This window comes from Gouania willdenowi, chromosome 6 (assembly GCF_900634775.1).
Source record: "Gouania willdenowi chromosome 6, fGouWil2.1, whole genome shotgun sequence".
NCBI classification, from domain to species: Eukaryota; Metazoa; Chordata; class Actinopteri; order Blenniiformes; family Gobiesocidae; genus Gouania; species Gouania willdenowi.
In genome coordinates, this window is record NC_041049.1 from 54,147,442 (window position 1) to 54,168,195 (window position 20,754).

Below are 20,754 nucleotides of genomic sequence, written 5' to 3' on the forward strand. Positions count from 1 at the left end.
ATTATTGGGTGGGGGGGCAAGTGGAAAGCACTATACTCATGTAGCCCATTATTTCTCTCATCATGTGTTCTCACTTTTTTCTCCCCATCTCTCGCTCTGCCTCTCTCCCTCCAGAACCACACGCTGAGTCAGCACGCGCAGTGAGACCGAGGCCCTGCAGGATCACTCAGCTCAGCCGGGGACCCCGACCCAGAGCCGGCAGGGGACCCCCATCTCCACATCACAGCCAATCAAAGTGTCATTTGCTACTCACATGTAAAACTCTAACGATCGCGCCACTGGGCGCGGCTATTAGGAGCAACGGGGGACAGGAATATTAATAGGATATGCTATTAAATAAGGAAAGAAAAAAGAGGTGAAGAAAATGCTAGAAGAGAGGTGAAGCAATGAGAAGGGTGAACAAAGGTATTGTACGTGCAGTATTTTTATTGTCCCCTACTGACCCACGGCCCCCCAAACCCCCCCCCCCCCCCCCCCCGCTCCCCCTCCTCCTCTCACAATCACTCTCCAGGTCTTTTTTTTTTAATCTAATAGAAAAGAGGAGAAAACAAGGAAACCGCCTTCGTTTTGCGATTTTCTAAGATAGATTTAAAGAAAACGCTACGTTTTATTGTTCCCTCTGTTGCTTATTTTATTCAACTCTATAGGTGCCAATTTCTTTGACATGTTTCTCTTTGTCCCAAACGCGCTTATTTTCTTCATTTTTTAATTTTTTTCTTTGTATCTTTTCTTTCTTACAGTAAGTAGGTACTCGTGCCGTGTTGTGATTGTTTGGCAGACGTAATATCCCTCATTTCTCTCCCTCTGAGCTTTTGTTTCTATGATTGTTATATATATTTTCCTTTTTGTAAGTATTAAGACAAAAAAAGACATGAAAACAAAATAAAATGAAGAAAACCATACAGATGTTTCATTTTTGGAATGGGTTTTCCAGTCTCCACGGGATCTGTAATGGTTATTGTAAAAAAATGAATATCATCATTTTCAGTGCGTCTGGTCAATGACTGCTTTTTAAATGTGAATTAACCAGATTGCAATACTCTACCACAGAAAAAAAAAAAAAAAAAAAGATTAAACAAATAAATAAATGACAAACAGAAGACTGATGTGTGATGTGAATTTATTAAACAAACTGAATCTGTGATTTTTGGGTTTTTGTACTTGATGAAGCACACTTTTAAGAACAGCTTGAATTCTTAATGTTTTAGATTTCACAAGGTGTTGAAAGCATTTTTAACAGGTTTGGGTCTATATTCATGTGAGAATCACACTGTTACAGCTTTAGATTGAGGTTTGATAACTCGAGAGGCCAAAATCAAGTTCCTGAAACATGTTTTTTTTCAAATATGTTCTTTATGATTAATTGGTGTTATTTTTATTTCTTCATTTTTTTGTACATTTTGACAAACCTTTTTTTTCATACATATGCTTTTGTGGAAATTTAGGTTTAAGAAAATTAAAAAATAAGTTCCTTTTTAAGTTTATACATGAGATGTTTGCTGTATAAGATTTATTACCAAAAATAAACGTGGGGGTGAAAGTAACAAGTAACTTTTACTTTGAGTACTATTTAATTAAGCTACATGTACTAATTTCAGTCAAATAACAGTACTTCTATTTGAGTAGGATATATCAGTACTCTTTACACCTCTGGTGGTTGGTGATGAAGCTCAGCTCATACTAAATCATTACTACAATGCTCCTGTAAGCTTCTCTCTACATTCTTCCCAGATCTTTTAATTGAACAGCTCCAAGGACGGATGACGAGAATAATCCTATTTTCATGAGGTTTATTCATAAGCAAAGTTTAGTAGACTAAGCCCACACGCAGGTGGTCAGAGGAAGACGTCTGAGTTCCTCCATGGCTGTGTCTCTGCATCTCTATCCATGTCTGTCTATATCTGTCTATCGTCATAACTGGACCCTCCTTGGTATCCAGAGGTGAACATGTGTATCACATAAAAAAATACAGAAGTAATCCTTTTACTCCTCACATGGCCTGTTTACCTTTTTTTTTTTTTTTTGAAGTTTTGTGTCTTTCAGGTGCTTTTATTGGATTGTAATGTATCATTGTTTCAAGTGCTAAAGCCAAAGAATCCCTTCCCACACTGAGAATATAAGCATGCTCACAGTGCATAGGCTGCATGTTTCACATTGAAGTTCTTTTTCTATTTTAATCACCATGTTTCTTGATGGCACAGCTGCTGAAAAACCAACAGCTGTAACGCAAACCAGATTTTAGTAGCAGCTTGTGCAGCCACAACACGGGCACATCATTTCCAGCAGTAATTGAAGATATTTAGCTGTTATGCTACGTACCGTAGCTGTCACAATGCTGTAAAGCAAGGATGGGCAACTTTTATCACAGCAGGAGCCACAGAAATGTGATTGTCTGGTCTGAGGGCCACATTATCAACTTTCTTTTCAGCACTTACGGTACCTAATTTTGTTATTTTGTGTTATCGAGTCATTTTGTGTTTTTGTTGTCGTTTTGTTGGATTTTGGGGCCCATTTGTGTGTTTTTAGAATCATTCATTGTACAGTTCTGTCATTTTTATGTATTTTTGAGTCATTTTTTGTGGTTTTGTGTACACTGGGAAACATTTTGTCTGTTTTTTGGGGGCCGCAAAAAAATTACCTGAAGGCTGCTTGTGGCCCCCGGGCCACCAGTTGCCCATGTATGCTATACTGTGTCTATCAGATTGATGGTGACATCCAAATTCTTTGTTCTTCCATTATTGCAGATGAAATGATGCAACATATCAAAAAATTGATTGTAATTTGAGTTGGGACAACTATTTGGAATATATCTGTATTTGGGAAGTACTGTCGAAAAATGTTTGGCATCTGGTAATTAGAATGTCCATTATGATTTATTTTATTTTTTTTAGTAAATGTAATTTTTATGGATGACAAAATGTGGACAGAAGACTTGTCCATCCAGCTTTACATGTTAAAGCCAGAGTCTGACCCGGCGGAGCGAGATGAAAATGAAGATGATGAACCTGCAGAACCCTAACAAGTGAGCTAACACAAGCACCGAGCTAACGCTAGCGCCAAGCTAACGTCACAAAATGCATTTGTCTTTTTGAAGACAAAACGGCAAAATGAAATAACTAATGAAAACTTTAGGCTTAAATTAAATCACGTAGGCCATATCATCAAGGATCTAAAGCGAGCACACAGCGCTAACATATGAAGACGGTGCAACGGCTAATGCTAACAAAACAATGACAGGGACGTCTTATTATCACACTTTTTAGCATTATTTACAGCTTACCGAAGTGCTCTGTTCGTCTTCTCCAAAGATAGAAGGAATTGAACCCTCAATCAGACAAAGTCTTTTGGCAAATCCTTCTTTATACTGGTGGAGGTTGCTGAAGCAGTCATCCTTGAAGTGCTTCACACACAAAAATGACCTTACCCACAGATGTGGGTACATTTCTGTGAAAAATAAAACTCAACCAGGCACTTTGAAAAGGTTCTGATGCTGGGAGACGGTGTAATGAAGCGTGTGGGTTACTACATCCAACAACCAAACATTTTGACTCATCCTCTCGTAACTTCTGCATCCTTGAGCTTGGACTACAAAATAAAAGCGAGAAATAAAAATGGCGGATTGCTCGAAGTGTTGGGCCTGGAGTCGATGTCCTAATTTGGCAGTTCCGCTGACGTAATTGTTCAAAAAACGTAATAGAGAATCGAAAAATCAAAACAAATTGAAAAATATGACCAAAACAGAATATAAAGATATCAACGGAGCACCTGAAGAGACTAATTTGAACTTTTCTGTGCTTCTAAACAATCTAAATATACAATAAAATGCATTTAACGGCTAAAAAAGTGGATTTAACATGATATGTCCCCTTTAATAAAGTTCTTAGCCTTCCTTGGAGAGGGCTGGTGATGGTCACAATTATGCAATAAAAATAAATTATTCTATTTAATTGCAATAACAAAACATGCATTGCTGTCATGCCACATGTGTTGATCTTCGACAGCATGTGCAGACAAGGTAAAAAAAAATTAGCTGAATTTAGGTCCTTTAATATGTCTTTCTCATTATTTCTTTATTGTCCATTGAAGTGACTATTGACAAGTGATGTTGAAGGCCACGATAAAGCATATTAGGTAAAATACGGGTCGTTCAAAGCACATTAAATATGCTGAAATGATGCAATTTTTTAGTCGGATTATATGGCATTTTTCACAATGACAAGAAAACATTGATTGTCTCTAAAGCACGTGTCAGTGAAGTGTTTTTAAATAAAGTTTGTTCTGAATAGAGGGTTCTCATTGATGTCACGTTCTGGGCAGTAACGCGGGTGCACGGCCATGTTGGATGCACTCAGAAGTAAACACTGCAATGAAAAAACCACAGAAAAGCTCCTCAAAATACATTATAGATCCAAAGGCATACAGGGAAGGACTTGGTTCACAGGAAAAGGCACGATATTTGGAAAATTTAGGGTTTATTGGTGGTGTAGATACGAGTCTGCTCCCTCGTCTAGAATCAATGATGACACGGAGAGTCTTCTGTCTATTATGTGTCCTGACATCGTCAAAGACCTGGTTTTCTCGCCAAGCCAAAGACCTTAAATCTTATAGATGTTTGAAGGCCTATAACCACATGACGTCTGGATGGGTGAGGGAAATGTAGTGTCAAGTCATCAACGACAGATGTGTTGTGAAGGCCAAAGTAAGTCATGCAATAGATCAGCAAAAGATCAGATACAAATACAGCATATTTCCACTCTACATTTTAAGAACTGTGTTGCTAATGTAGCAGGCTTTTAAATGTGATTATATTAAGTCAATAATGCCACATGCAGTAGCTTTATATGAATTATATTATCATCCTCACACTAGAAAATTAGTTAAGAGCCACTGCTATCAACAGAAAAATCAGAAATCAGAAATGTTTTTAAAGGCCATGTACAGTTTTAAGGACAGTACAAGGAATTTGTCTTGGTAGTTGGTGCACAAAAAAAACAAAAAAACAACCCAGCAACAATAATAATAATAATAATAATGATAAATATAAAGGATGAGGGATAAATAAAGGATAGATAGAGAATAAAGGATAAATAGGATAAATATATATATATATATACAGTCCAGCAGATAATGTCATCATGGAGGTGGTGATCGGGTGGTGGGGGGGTTCAGTGGGTGACTGGGGGTGTGTTCATGTGGATGGTGGCAGAGGGAAAGAAGCTGTTTTTGTGTCTGGAGGTTCTGGTCCTAATGGACCAAAACCTTCTTCCAGAAGGGAGAGATTGAAACAGTTTATGACCGGGGTGGGAGGGGTCGGCCACAAGAAATTCAATTAAATTCAACTTTATTTATATAGCACAATTTACAACAAAGTCATCTCAAAGCGCTTCACAAAAATAGAGTCCATAGTAAGAAAGAAAGAAATCCACATGAACAAGCATTTAGCGACAGTGGGAAAAAAAAAAAACTTTTTTTTAATAGGAAGAAATGTCCAGCGGAACCAGGTTCAGAGGTGGAAGCCATCTGCTTTGACTGGTTGGGGTTAGTGGACAGAAAGACAGTAGGATAGAAGGATAGACCATCTGAGTGTTCCAGACTAGTTGAGCCAAGAGCCATCGATCAGTAACCGCCAGCTCCAGCATCAAGACACCTGAAACAGAAAAGAGAGCGGAGGGAGAGGAGAAGGCACAGAATGCAGGAAAAACATGATACACTATGATACACTTGTTCCTAGTGGTTAGATTAACATTAAACGTCTTGCAGCATCGTCCATGTTCTGAAATGCTGCCACTACAGACGAGGTTTCATCTTGTACTGATCACACGTATGGACATCAGTGTAAATGGTGTGAAGCAGTGTGAGCAGTATGATGAGTTATGCAAATGAGCCGAACACATTTTGACCTCGTAGGTCATGGTTTAGTTTTGCTAACCACAAGCGCCTCCTTTCCTCCGATAATTTTTTGACGTTGTTCTTCCTGATTTGTTATAACTTTTGGCAGTCTATAAAACTCCAAATGTTCTTCACGGCCTAATTCACCATTTCCTCTCCAAATTCAGGATTTGCTTGTGTGCGTGCGCTTTGTATACCATCAGTTATAGGTGTATTACCGCCATCCACTGGTTACAAAACTGAATGGGAGTCTGATATTTACTTCAGGATATGTATTTTTCCAACATAAAAGTTTTTACTATATAGTGTCCTCAGACCGAAAACATAGAAAATATAAGTAAGTAAATAAAAATAAATAAATAAATAAAAGCTTTGTATACCTGCTGAATATCGCCAATATGGCGACTTCCGGGTTGATGATGCAGTTGATAGCTCGCCGCGAAAACCCTCTATAGAGTTAGCACGAGCACACGACACATGCAGCCAGTGGCGGTTTTTGATATGGGCAACATAGGCAGCCGCCCAGGACGGCAATCTCTAGGGGGCAACACGAGAAAAAATAAAAATAAAAAAAGATTTACTTTTATAAAGCGCTGCTGCGCTGAGGCTGACTGGGCACCCATCCTCATAATGCAGGTGCTAAGTTAGATAACAATAGCGGCATCTGCTGGACAAGGGGTGAGGTGCGACCATAGACTGTAAATAGTGAACAGTGGAGTACTGTATACCAAGTCAAGGAAGAAGAGGGGTGCAAGTTCACCGAGACTGGGTGGGTCGCACAGGTTGTACTATTATTTCAAAGTCTAAGGGGTAGATTCATTTAAGGTTTAGGGGTATTAAAAAGTGTGCAAACGTCACTCCACACGCTAATAAGGGGTACAAACCCCAGGGTATCAGGACTGCGCGTCACAATGTGCCCTCAGTCCATTTAGCGTGTTTCCCTCTGATGAGTAGAAGGATCTCATAAGGGGTGCAAAAAAATAGGAGGGGGAAATGCAAATAAATGAATGCAGTAAGCGCAATGCAATTCAATCTGGAACTGTTTGCGGTGATTGTTTTAGCACCGGAAAATAGTACGACTGACAAGATCTGCTGAGATGGAAAAAAATGCTCCAGTTAACCTTTCTAGTGTAAGAAAATGATTTAAATAAAACAATTCTCAATATTTAGCAGCCACTGAATAAGAAAATGCAGAGTAAAGTGTGTTTGAGGGAGATAAATGTCAGTCATTATTCCCTTAAAACAACTGTTACCGCATGCACAAACAATATATGAATGAGTGTTGGCTAAGTTGCTAGCTCATATTTGTTAGGCCTACTGTTAGCCTATATTCGTTTGTTACATTTAGTTAATTAGTCAAACCTACAAAAGTAGTGCATTTAAGATAATATAGTGTTATTTATTTATTTGGTAATATTTTTAAGAAGTTATTCTTATGTACTACACTGTGGATTCATTCCATAACCTAGGCCTTCATTAAGATAACATCATGCTGTCATGTAATTAAAGATGCATAATTACCATATTATATTCAATATTACTAGTATTACTTTGTGTTGGCTCTTTAGCTTTTACGGTCAGAAGGGCCGGCCTTCCCGACAGGCAACACAGGCGGCCGCCTAGGGCGCCATCTGCTGGAGGGATGCCAAACACACCCTTTAACGTCACTGTACATGCCATCTCTTAATTGAACATTAATATTAATAATCTGAACCTATACCTGCTAATCTTCTGCCCATATTATTTTATTTTATTTTAATTATTGTTCTATTCTATATAGTTTTATGGTATTGTTTGCACGTTGTGTTCTTTGGTTTCAAGATTTATGTTACTGACTAGTAAAACCAAACAGGAAAGTAAAAATGTCCTTGTACTGAAACTTTCATACATTATTTTAACTTTTGAATTGAACTGTGTTTTGGATTTTGCATCATTTTTGTTCCTCGAGACATTTGCACTATACCTGTAGGTGTTGAATTGTATTATAGTGTATTATTATAAATTTTAAAATAGGTTGTATTTTTTTTTTTCCAATGGTTTGTTGTGTCGCAGAATTGCATTGTTTTATCTTGATATTTAAAATAAATAATGTGTACACACTGTGTATATATGGAAGCCCAAAAGAGTCATAATTAAATAAATAAAAACAACATTTTGAAATAAATACCATTTTGATAAATAACAGACAAATATATAATATGGCCATTAAATTGTTAAATAAGTTAATATTATTATGAAATACATTTTATTATTCTTAAATATCTATTTCCACAATGGCCTTATTATTTCATAATGTCGTTTTTCAGCAGAATGACTTCGGTCTGTCAATCAAAGCTAGTGGGTGGGACCTCGGCTGATCCCTTAAGATCGATTAGTTTTCCTGGACATTGGAGATGAAAACAGTAAAGGTTTTAACAAGAGAATTACAACATTACTCGGTTCGTGAATGGATATTTATCTGCTTTTGGCTTGCAGTTTTTTGGCGTCAAAGGTTGTCATAGCAACCACGGAAGAATGTACGATGTAACGAAAAAACTACAGATACTATGAAATTTAAGGGTACATTTCTCAATAGAAATGTCATCAAAACATTTCTAAAGCCACAATCTATATTGAAATAAGGCAATTTGCTATTAAAATATACTTGTCCGCCATGTTTTTCATTGCCTGTGGGTGGAACACGGACCCTCAGCGTTGAAAATAAACACCAAAGGGGTCCTGACCGATGGTCAATATGTGACTAGTTGAGAATGAGACTGTGTTGCTAAAATGTGTGATGCACTTGTGCAAGTGCTGCTGCTCATGTCTGTGTAAAGGATCAGCCAATCACTTCACTGGCTCCGCCTTATGTTCTTTGATTGACAGACCGAAGTCATTCTGCTGAAAAACGGCATTATGAAATAAAAACGCCATTGTGGAGATATATATATATATAACATTTCATAATAATATGACCCTATTTAACAATTTAATGGCCATATTATATATTTGTTTGTTATTGATCAAAATTGTATTTATTTCAAAATAATGTTTTTATTTATTCAATTATGACTATTTTGGGCTTCCATATGTATAGACTTGAAAGAAAAATGTATTCCTTGAAAACCATTTTTTATCTAAATGTTTTTTTTTGTATTACACTGTTTCAGTATCAGTTATCTGATACTAGGGCACCAAAAAGGCCCGCCCTGAGTCAGATATGGCATTAAACAACCTGCCATTTGATCTCTTCTACTTTGTACTGCTGTAAATATTTTTTTAAATAATCTTTTCTAATCTATTCATTTTAAGGAGAACTTCTAAAATATGTTGAAGCACCTTCTGTGGAAGGAGAAATTCAGGATGCAGCTGTTTTACGTTGAAAGCCGCTGTTGTGTTTCCGGGTGCTGAGCGTCGTCAGCTCCCCGCCCAGCCTCACTCAGCCTCGGTGTGAGTAGCCGGAGGCCTCGGTCCCACCCCCCCGTAGACACCAGCTGTCAACCACAGCCACAGACACACATGCATCCTCAGTTCATGTCTTCTCGCTGAGAACCAAAGCAGGAGGAGCAGCAGCAGCTATGGCGGCGTCGCTTCTCTCCGAGAACGACATCAGGCACCGGTCCATGGCGGAGGAGGATCCGAACGGCAACGAGCACGGGGCGGCTGCACGCAGCGCGGCACCTCGCTGGGGTCCGCTGCACGCCGGTGCCCGACAGCTGGCACGGCTCTACTCGCCAGGTAACTGTGCGTGTGCGCGTGTCAGTAGAGATGTACAAAGCAGGGCTGAGATGTGGAATGAATGAGTCTATAAAAGCTACTGCGACATCAGGGCTGCTGGACACAGACACGGTGATGGTGATGATATTAGGGCTGGTCTTTAAAACAAATGTCCATGAAGCACGTGAGTTCATATCCGCTGAGGTGGCTTTCTTCAATAACAAACCTCATTATCGTTCTCTCATGCTTCCTTTATTCCTATCATTCATCTTTTCTGATGTATTTGACTCTGGTAAAGCTCATTGAATGGCAATAATAATGCCTTTATTTTGAGTTGAAGCCAGCCTAAACACACTTTTAAAACTGTGCTGGTTCATCAAAAGAACAAGAACAATCACAGGTGCACACATTTTACTCTAACAATCAATTAAGATACTGCAAAATACACGATACAAAGAGGTTCCCCCCATCAGATACTCTAATCCAGGGGGTTCTCAACCTTGGGGTCAAGAGACACTTGGAGGGGCGTTTCCAGATGCCTTCAAGAAACTACAAATATTTTTTGAACAATTTGAGCCAGTTTTTGCTTATTCCGACCCTTTATCCCAGGGCTGGATTCCTGACACTTTTAGATGTCTCCCTGCACCAAACACACCTGGCCAAGCTCTGCAGAAGCTTGATAACGAACGTTCATTTGATTCAGGTGTGTTGGAGCAGGGAGACGTCTCACCCTGGATTTCCACTGGATACGTATCGACACCGAAACGGCTCCGCTGCGTAACTTCAGCGCAATCTGCAGTCCAGCAATCCTCACCGCCTCCGGTTCTGCTGCGCATCTGTTGCAGCAAGAACTCAGGGGATCTCACTAATTCACGTGTAATCGCGTGATACATTTGAGTGATTCAACCATAGATAAATGCAATGTTTATATATGAAATACAATTTTAAATCGGGCCAACCATGGTATCAACAGAATGCTCGGTTTTCGGATAGAGTCCGAAATAAGCCCGTTGGAGGTCCCGGAAGGTCGGCGTTTTCCCCCTTGAACACAAAGTATTTTATTTTGAAAATAATCTGGATATTTTATTCTGTCTATTTGCTACTTCCTGTCCCGCACAGACTTATTTTTGTTAACTTGCTGCAGAGGGCAGCAGTATGACTCAGCAGTTACAGTGCTGTGCTGGAGCAGATTCGCACCAGTGGAAATTGACACATTGACTTTAATGGAAGCCTATCAGCTGCATTGCTGTTTTGCAGCATCCAGTGGAAATCCAGGGTGAGATTGTCAGGAATCCGAATGATATTTTTGCTTCATTTAATGCATTTTTGCTACATTATTCCCAATTTTGCCACTTCTCCATTCAATTTCATTTCCTTTTCTGCACATTTTTTCCCACTTTCAAGACACTTTTGGCACATAAACACATTCCACCTCTTTTCCCATCTAATGTTGCATATGTTAAACCATTATTGTTACTTTTAACCTTTTCTTACCATATTTCATGCTTATTTTTGCCAATTTAACCACATTCATGATTTGTCATGCACAATATTTGCCAGTTTAAACTACAGGTGATTGTCCTACTTTGTTCTGTCACCTTTAAGCCAATAATGACACTTTGAACCCTTTTCACCCCTTTTTCTGTCTGTTTTCGGCCACTTTATTTTGCAACTTTTAACCAATTTCTGTTTTTTAAAATCCCATTTCACCACCTTTTCCAATATTATTTATCACCCATTTTATTTCTGATTTAAACAATTATTTTCATCTTTAAGATCACTATTTACTTTGGCACAACTAATAATAAGGCCGTGGCTATTCATACGGAACACCCCTCATTGGCCAGTTTAGGTGACGTGATAGGTGCACCACGTGACTTAAAGTCAGTTTTATTTTAGCTCATATTTATTTTTATCTACCGAGCTAACCCTTAACCTAAACCAGGAAATAACCTAAAATTTTAATTTTTTTTGTTTGTGTTTTTAACTTTAACCCTATCCCTAACCTTAACCCAGAAAATACCCTAAAATTTAATTTTTTTTTGTATATATGTATTGTTAAAGGTGGAAGTTGGTGTGTTAAATTTGTTAAAATGAAAATATATATATATGACAAAAGTGGGATTCGAACCCAAGGCAGCGGAAGGAAGAATTCTTGAGTGCTTAGACAACTCGGCCATTCAGACACTGTGAAAACACACAGGCACATTACGCTTATGTAGAAAAGTATCAATAGTCCCGGAGTCTATTGATACGTGTCCGTCTCAATAGACACTTTGTAATAATACATTTCCTGAATGAGAGTGGATTTTGTTCAGATAAATAGAAATCTGTGGTTATCATAAATTCATAGAACAATGGACCATCCTTTCCCCTTATAGATGGCCTTGTCTCCACATATCTGTTCTTCAATCTTCATCTCTGTGTTCAACCGCCTTCAGGTACAGTGGGGGTCCACGGTCTCTGGAACCTTTATTTTGGGGGTCGTGGGCTGAAAAGGTTGAAAACCATTGGTCTAACCAACCACATATTTTTTCACAGTTTGGTCAAATAACCCAAAGGGACTAGAGGTGAGAGAAGTGATCGATTATTGTTCATTCAGACATAAAAATGTAATCGATACACATATTTAGTTTATTTAAATGGTAAAATACTGTAGAAGGATATTTTACTTGATTATCTGATATTTAAAAGCGCTATAGGACTTGAGCTGCTTATTTAGTTTGATATAAATTAAACTGTATGTCATTTAGAACCGTCCTTTTTGTTAACCGTATACAGTATATTACAGTAAGGATGCTGTTATGTTGGTACTTTACCATGCACTTCTAGCTGAACAGAAGTTACAGAAGTTCTCTGTTGGTTTGATCAAAGGTAAAAAAAATGGTACATTTGTCTCCTGTCTGAATGCATTGGTATTTAAAAAAACAAAACAAAAAAACAGCAATTAATTGGTGGTCATCATGGTGAGGAACAAAGAAATGCTGTGAAAAAAGGCATTGATTCATAAATGAATCACAGTCCCTATAACCGAAATCGAATTGAGTCACGAGGTGCCTAAAGATTCACATTTTTAATAGTAGGCTTTGGGCCGATCAGTATTTTTAAAAACCAATTTGATCACATGACTAGGGATGGGTACTGAATTTGGGACTTTCTTAGGTACCGCCTGAATTCCTTCGGTACTATCTGGTACAGATTCACGGAAAATCAAACGTAAATGTGTGCGAGTGGAAGAGTTGGCGATTTCCCATGCTGTAGCTGAACGCAAAGTTGCACGCACAAGAGCGTAATGACCCAGCCACTCCGCTCTGACTTAGCTATAAGTTCATTACAATGCCAGTGATTTGCTTTTACTATAGAGCTGTGTCACGTAGAGCAAATGTGTTGGTGATGTGGAATGTCTTTGGAGTAAATGAGGTGGATAAAACAATGCAATGGGAGCATCTCGGAAAACGTTCAACAATTCAATGACATCATTCAACGGATTGGCGCAATAAGACATCACAGCTGATGACACTAATTGCATAAAATGCAAAATATCAGCTGATTCGTCATAGCCGATCAGATTGGCGGAAAGCCTACCTCGTAGACTTTTGTTGAATGTACGTATTTCTTTAAAAATAAAAATAAACTTCAAGCTGCTCCACTCCCTCTCTCAGTCCCTGATCCTCCTCCACATTAATAGGAAAGCAGTTTATAGCTCCCATTAGCATTAGCCTCTGTAATTTTGTTGTTACATGAGCATTGGTTCACTGCTTGGTAACAGCAGTAGAGGCTGCTAAAGCCTCCACTATAACATCCAACAGGACTGATGAATCACAGTGTAGTATTGTACTTTAATGAACACTCGAGAAGACAGTCTTTGACATCAACTTAGTACATTTTCACACTCGCGTGCATTTTCATTGAAATGGAAATTGGCTTTAGTTGGCGGAAGTTTCCTTGATTGTATCGGTAATTTTTTTTAGAACTTCCAATCCCCTCAAAAAATGTATTCAAACGATCGGCCATTTTTCTCACTGAGCTTACTTTGAAAAGTGAATATAAGAAATGTGGATGTGATTATATGTATTGAATAACTTGGTGTGTGATCTTTGGGAAGATGATAAAAAAAATAAGGCAAGTTTAAATTTGACTTTAGCTTGAAGAGGTTTCCCACCTCTTAAGATGGGTGTGATCATGATGACATTTCCATCTTTATTGTGAAATCATTGTTTTTATTCTCAAACCAGCCACTCTAACTTTATATAAGTGACTCACTGACCTCTGACCTCTGTGCTATTAGATTTGATCAAAAATAAATTTTTGTTGACCTGCTTACAAAGCCTGTTTTTATCCGCTGCCAGTGATGGAGTTACCTTCTCTATTAATGGAATTGAGTCTACACACTTTAGTGCAGTTGCATGAGCGAGAGATCCATTCCTTACACACACACACACACACACACACACACACACACACACACACACACACACACACACACACACACACACACACACACACTCGCTCATTCTGACTATTTCTTAATGAATGTCTCATTTATTTGGTCCTTTTCTTCTTTCTAATCTGTGGTAGAAACTGAGGTTCAAATTTAGAAAATCATATTTAATCTATTTTATTATTGATATGATTGTTTTTGCTTTTGTTAAAACAATAAAATAATAAATAGGAGTTCTTTTTAGACCTTTTATAAATATTGCATATAAAAGGTATAGGAATCACTTGCTCTGGTATTTAGTTTGTGGTGTAAAACAATATACAATACCAGAACTAAAAATGAGTTTTTTGCTTTCAAACATGAAACAGTGAAATATGGTATCGGGAAACAGTTTTTTAAAGAGTTTGTTGGTGCCTGGATGTAGTTTTTGGAGTAGAAATTAGTAATCAGTGCTAGCTTAGCTCTAATAAGAACACAGTTGTTTTGTTCCAGGTGAGTCTCTGAATGACTTGGAAGCTTTCCGTCACTGCAGTCAAAGGGCACAGCAGGCTGCAAGTGCAAGACATGCTCAGCGATGCTAACAATGCAGCTGAGACATTTCATGAAAACTTAAAAGCAAAAAATGTTCCCCCCATGCTGACAAGTGTCTGTTTAAAGAAAAATAAACAGCTGAAATTCGAAATGTCACAGTGTCCATTTAGGGCAGCGCCACGCTGTTCTGTGCTTGGTTGTTTGGGTTCAGTTTCAGCACTGGCAGGAGGTAAATCTGAATAGCAGTTTGGCTTGTTAGAGTTTGGAGAAGTTTGATGAGGCGTTGGCGATGCTTCGTTGAGCCAAACGTGGGCTCATTACAGCAGAGCGAGGATGGACAAACAGCTGGAAACACCTCCCTCGCCCTCCGTCTCTGCATCTCTGCATTTCTCTCCCAACTTTCAGTCCGTCCCCTCGTCCCCACTTGGCCGTCCCATATGTCTGAGGTGTTGTGGTCCGCTGCCTTTTGCTTCTCATCTATGTCTACACATCACAACCTGATAAGTAGCATTAAGGCTGGGCGATATGGACCAAAATACACATCCCAAAATTTTTTCTCAAAATGATACACTACAAAGTCCCCACGGATCCATAAAGCTGATAGCCAGAGTTTATGAGAAATCTGTTTATGCGTCATTCTTTTGAAATGCAAAAAAATACCTAACTCGTCTTTTACTATGGTCTATGGCCGGTGGTCATTCATATCTGTCAATGTATATTCAGTAAGTCCCGCCTTTGTCCTATAGACTCCTATACAAATAGAAAATCGCGCCGCGATTGCCCAGCCAATAGCCTTTGATTTCCTGTAGTGGAGACTGTCAATCAAAGTGAATGCACGTGTGTAAATTGTGCATAGCTGCTCTGATATGATTTCGGCTCTAACCTCAGAAATGTTCATCGCCAAAAGAATAACGATGACCCATAGACATATATCACTGCGGCCCGGTGCGACCTTGTTATGTTCCACGATGCGCGTGCACAAAAGTAGAGGCGTGGCTTCTAGTAGAGGTAGGGGGAGGAACTGCAGCTGTTTAGAGAGGGACACCGAGATGTTTGCTTTTGAAATTTCTGACTCTTTATCGTCCAGATATCAGCTTTAAAGAGTAACTAAACCAACTTCTTTCTGCTGAATACATATATATTCTGGTATTAAAGGGGACATATCATGCTAAATCCACTTTTTTAGCCCTTAAATGCATTTTGATGTATATTTAGATTGTTTAGAAGCACAGAAAAGTTCAAATTAGTCTCTTCAGGTGCTCCGTTGATATCTTTATATTCTGTTTTGGTCAAATTTTTCAATCTGTTTCGATTTTTCCATTCTCTATTACGTTTTTTGAACAATAACGTCAGCGGAACTGCCAAATTAGGACATCGACTCCAGGCCCAACACGTCGAGCAATCCGCCATTTTTATTTCTCTCTTTTATTTTGTAGTCCAAGCTCCAGGATGCAGAAGTTACGAGAGGAGAAATCAAAATGTTTGGTTGTTGGATGTAGTAACCCACACGCTTCATTACACCGTCTCCCAGCATCAGAACCTTTTAAAAGTGCCTGGTTGAGTTTTATTTTTCACGGAAATGTACCCACATCTGTGGGTAAGGTCATTTTTGTGTGCGCGCAGCACTTCAAGGATGACTGCTTCAGCAACCTTCGCCAGTATAAAGAAGGATTTGCCGAAAGAATTTGTCTGATTGAGGGTTCAATTCCTTCTATCTTTGGAGACGACGAACAGAGCACTTCGGTAAGCTGTAAATAACGCTAAAAAGTGTGATGATAAGACATCCCTGTCATTGTTTTGTTAGCATTAGCAGTTGCACCGTCTTCATTTGTTAGCGCTGTGTGCTCATTTTAGATCCTTGATGATATGGCCTACGTAGTTTAATTGAAGTCTAAAGTTTCATTTCATTTTGTCTCCGAAAAGACTATATTAAAATGCATTTCGTGACGTTAGCTTGGCGCTAGCGTTAGCTCAGTGCTTGTGTTAGCTCACTTGTTAGGGTTCTGCAGGTTCATCATCTTCATTTTCATTTCGCTCCGCCGGGTCAGACTCTGGCTCAAACATGTAAAGCTGGATGGACAAGTCTTCCGTTGTTGACATTGTGTCAATAACGTGTGAATAAACTTTTTCTGCACCGCTACATAGCCATATCTCTTCTATCAAACTACAAAAATGGCCGAGCAGGGTGGAGTTGAACCTGGAGAGGGGGTGGGGTATGAAGTGTCTCATTTGCATTTAAAGAGACCGCACCAAAACGAGTTGCTCTTAGAAGCACATCAGAAAAGGGGTAGAAAAGGGGTCTGGGGAGCTATAATAATGAGGAATTCAGACCCAAGCAGTGCAGTTCCGCTTTATATAGACCACAACTGTATGATTTATATCTAAAAAGGAAGGATTTAAAATCATGATATGTCCCCTTTAAGTAGTGCCGTTGATTGATCCTAGTCCAACATTTAACATTTAAGTAAAAGTATTTTCATTTTGCATAATTAGTTGTAAAATGTCAGAGTTACTGGCCACTAAGGGTTGAATGCCGGCTATTATAAGTGAATTTTGCTTTTGGCTGAAATGTATTCTTTGGATTCCCCTGCGTCATCAACTTTCACTGTTGGCCCCGCCCCCCTATAAAAGCTGAGAGGAGCGAGCAGGGTTTCCTCCGATCTTTAGTTTACTCTCGTAACACCGATTCTATGAGTAATATGAGTGAGATGTTTCACTATGGGATGTGACCTTTGTCTACAGTCGTGAGAAGCACTCTATTTCACTATGCCAATCCTGATTAACCGGTGAAGTGCGACAGTCCGCTGGGAGGACCCTCCCACCTCCTATAAAAGGAAGACACGGACAGCTGTGCACTTTTCAAATAAGCAAACCTCTTCTGCTCATTCGAAAAAGAAGGGGAGTCTGGTGTGACATATTACTCATAGAACCGGGCTTATTAGAGTAACTTAAAGTTATTTTTCACATTTCATGAGATGTCTCACTATGGGATATGGAAACTCCTGTTGTCTAGACATGCTTATCGAGAGGCACCAGCCCACAGGGCAGAAGTCTGATTACATCAGGAAAATATAACCGCCCATGCCACGCAGGCAGCTGCAGACCTTGACTTGAGTATGCCAAAGCAATAGCCTCCACCACCCAGTGCGTTGCTTAGTGACAGGCTTCCACTTGTGGGGATTTGCCCAGGAGACGAACAGTTGATCGCTCCTCCTGAGACACCTTGTCCTGCCCATATAAGTGTGAATTGCATTAACAAGACATCAGATGAGGCCGCTGCTCACTCTTTGAGGCAGAAAAGGCCAGCAGGTCAATGGGAGAACATGAGCCCACCACCTTCGGCACAAAAGCCCGGTTGAGCCTCAAAATTATTCTTGCATCACCTGGGAAAAGCTGAGAGCACGAAGGGTGAACCGAGAGCGCATGGATGTCACTGACCCTCTTGGCTGATGCCAGAGCCATTAACAAGACAGCTTTAAGAGTGGCAAACTTCAGGTCCGTCTCACCCATCGGTTCGAACGGGGGTCCCTTCAATCCCTCCAGAACCACCACCAGATCCCATAGTGGTACCATCGGTCTGGACACAGGGAGGAGCCTGCTTTCACCCTTCATAAACCGGCGGACCAAAGAGTGCTGACTTGCCGGCCCACGTGACAGGTGACGATCGCCACCAAATACACTTTCACAGGGGAAAAGGCTTTGCAATTGTCAATCAGGCTCTGCAGGAATGACAGAATCACACCCACCGGGCGAAAAGGAATGTGGCCTCCCTGGAGACACCATTCCTCAAACACTCTTTACTTACAATCATAAAGAGATCTAGTGGAGGGGGCCCAGGAGCTCTGTATGGTAGAGATCACACTCTGTGATAACCCTATGGCACTCAGGGGCCAAGCCCATAGCACCAGGCATTCTGGGCGTTGATGAAAAACTATGCCCCTCGCCTGCGACAGCAGGTCTCTGCGCAGCGGGAGCTGCCAGGGGGGAGCACTCAGCAGCTGGTAATTCTCCACCAACTAGTGCTTGGCCGGCCAATGCAGAGCAACCAGGATCAGAGTGTGGCCGCATTCCTTCACCCTACACAGGGTGGGGGGAATTGGAGCCAATCGTGCGCAAGTGCTTCTATGCCAAGGAGAGCCCTCAGGTTTCTCAGGGAGAAGAACATCGCACACTGCGCAATTTTTACCCCGGCAAACAAGTCCACCTCGGCCCGTCCGTAACGGGTCCACAGCTGTCATACCACATCTGGGTGCAACATCCATTTCTCATAAATCGGCGCGCCCCTGGACAGCAGGTTCGTGCCCACGTTCATGATCCCTGGGACCTTTATTGCCAAAGGATCAGTCTGCGTGCCAGCAAAAGCAACCAACGAGAACGTAAACCGCCCTGGCGGGTGATGTACACCATGGTCATGGTGTTGTCGGTCCTCACCAGGACCTGATGTCCCTTGAGAGATGAAAGTGGATCAGCGAGAGGAACATCGCTGACAGTTCCAAGTAGTTTATGTGAGGTTTATGGGCGATTTAAGCGAGTTTGTTGAACATCCTTTCCGGAATACCCCACTGGTGTTTTCACAAGTTTTAGGAAATTAATAGCGAATGTTTATTTTCGAGCATACACAGAGAGACCCGAATCCTGCCAAAATTGAATGTCTTGTTGAGTGTGGTGATATCGCTGAGAACAAACTACAAGAAAAATGGTGCCAAGCCAATCATTGTCCTCTTGTTTGGTGAAGAAGCCCAATAAATCACAGTAAGAATGAAGTGAAAACACTGCATCAGTTCACAGAATTCCACATCCCACAATGCAATGCACAAAACGTTTCTGACTTCCAGGTTAAGAGATTTAAAAGATTTCATACATTATCAGTGTGAATTGAAATCATTTTGAACATTATTATCCATGATATTGACAGGTGATTATATTTATTGTATGTGCAACTCTCATCGAAAATGTTGTCACAATGACTTCACAAAAAATCCATCACATGTAACATTTATTAAACTTTAATTAACTTTCAAAAGCAACATTGTGATTATTTAAAATGAGTGATTTGATCTATGGTTAAAACTAAAAATGAGGAGAAAATCTTTACTGTGTTCTTTCAATCATAGATGCTCACGGCCAAGGAGATGAATCATTTGTGATAAGCACACACACACTCACTGTTGTGTTTGAGTTGGTTTCATGTCCTATCTGTTCTGCCCTGCAGCTTGGACCCTTTAGCCCACAGGCTGTCAACGTGTCTGCAGCAATTACATGCCTCACAATCCTCCCCATGTACTTAGCTAAAAAAAACAATCTTAAGTATTTTCACTGTATTAGCCTCTAATCTTTGCAATACGTTATGAAAATTATTATATAGAAATTATGGTATACTTACTATAGTATACTAATGTTTTCTTCTTTTTCTTTATACTGTCATGTACACTGCGGGCATTGCTTACTGTACACGTGCACATACACATGCGCGCACACAGTGCATCCATGGATTTAGTCAAGCCTTCAAGGTAGGATTGACCTTGATGGACAACACAGGCTGTGTGCGCGCACCAATTTGTTGAGAACCCTTGTTTGTGTGTTTTATGTACAGTTGGTTTTGAAATGATACTTGCATACATACACATACCAGGGCATGGTAGTGGAATGACACACACACAAACAGAATTGTGCTTCTCTTGCGTGCAATATGTCTGTGTGTGTTTGTCATTATGTCAGTATGCAGTTTATTGAATGTTATTTGCTACTTTCCTTTCTTTGTTGCAGTTTAATCTACAGGGCATCAAATGCATTTCATTTTTATTGTGTGCATTTGCTCAAACATACATTGATGCGTTTGTGTGTGTACCATTTGTTCATGTGTACTTTGATGTGATGTTGGTTTTGTGTGTATGTCTGAGTGTGTGGGTGACTGAGTTTGCCTACATCCCTGTGTGCTTGTGTGTGTGTGTCCCAGGTTCTGTGGTCCTGTGAGATCAGATGAAAGGAAAGAGGCCTGTGACTGATCCACTCCTTCCAAACGGGGGAATAGGACCTCCCCTGGCTCTCTCTCCTTCTTCTTTCCCGCTCTCTTCCTCACCCTCTTTGTGTCTCTCACTCTCTCCACCCATGTTTCTGTCATTCTACCTCAGTGTCGCTCTCTCCCTCATCTCTCTGTTTCCTCCCATCCATCCAGTCTCTTCATCTCCGAGCATGTG

General features: G+C 40.0%; 2 protein-coding genes across 6 annotated transcripts in view; both read left to right on the forward strand.

Annotated features, from left to right (window-relative positions):
• The window catches only part of znf423 (zinc finger protein 423), a 165,036-nt gene extending 163,992 nt beyond the window's left edge, over positions 1-1,044 (forward strand). For all 5 annotated transcript variants that reach the window (XM_028449697.1, XM_028449701.1, XM_028449699.1 and 2 more), the window contains one exon: positions 115-1,044. In XM_028449697.1, coding sequence (XP_028305498.1) covers positions 115-144 — 30 coding nt within the window. In that variant the 3' untranslated portion in view covers positions 145-1,044. The remainder of the gene's footprint in view (positions 1-114) is intronic.
• An 8,236-nt stretch (positions 1,045-9,280) lies between these two features.
• The window catches only part of LOC114466041 (transmembrane protein 189), a 44,683-nt gene continuing 33,209 nt past the window's right edge, over positions 9,281-20,754 (forward strand). Inside the window, exon 1 of the mRNA XM_028451476.1 lies at positions 9,281-9,606. Coding sequence (XP_028307277.1) covers positions 9,447-9,606 — 160 coding nt within the window. The 5' untranslated portion in view covers positions 9,281-9,446. The remainder of the gene's footprint in view (positions 9,607-20,754) is intronic.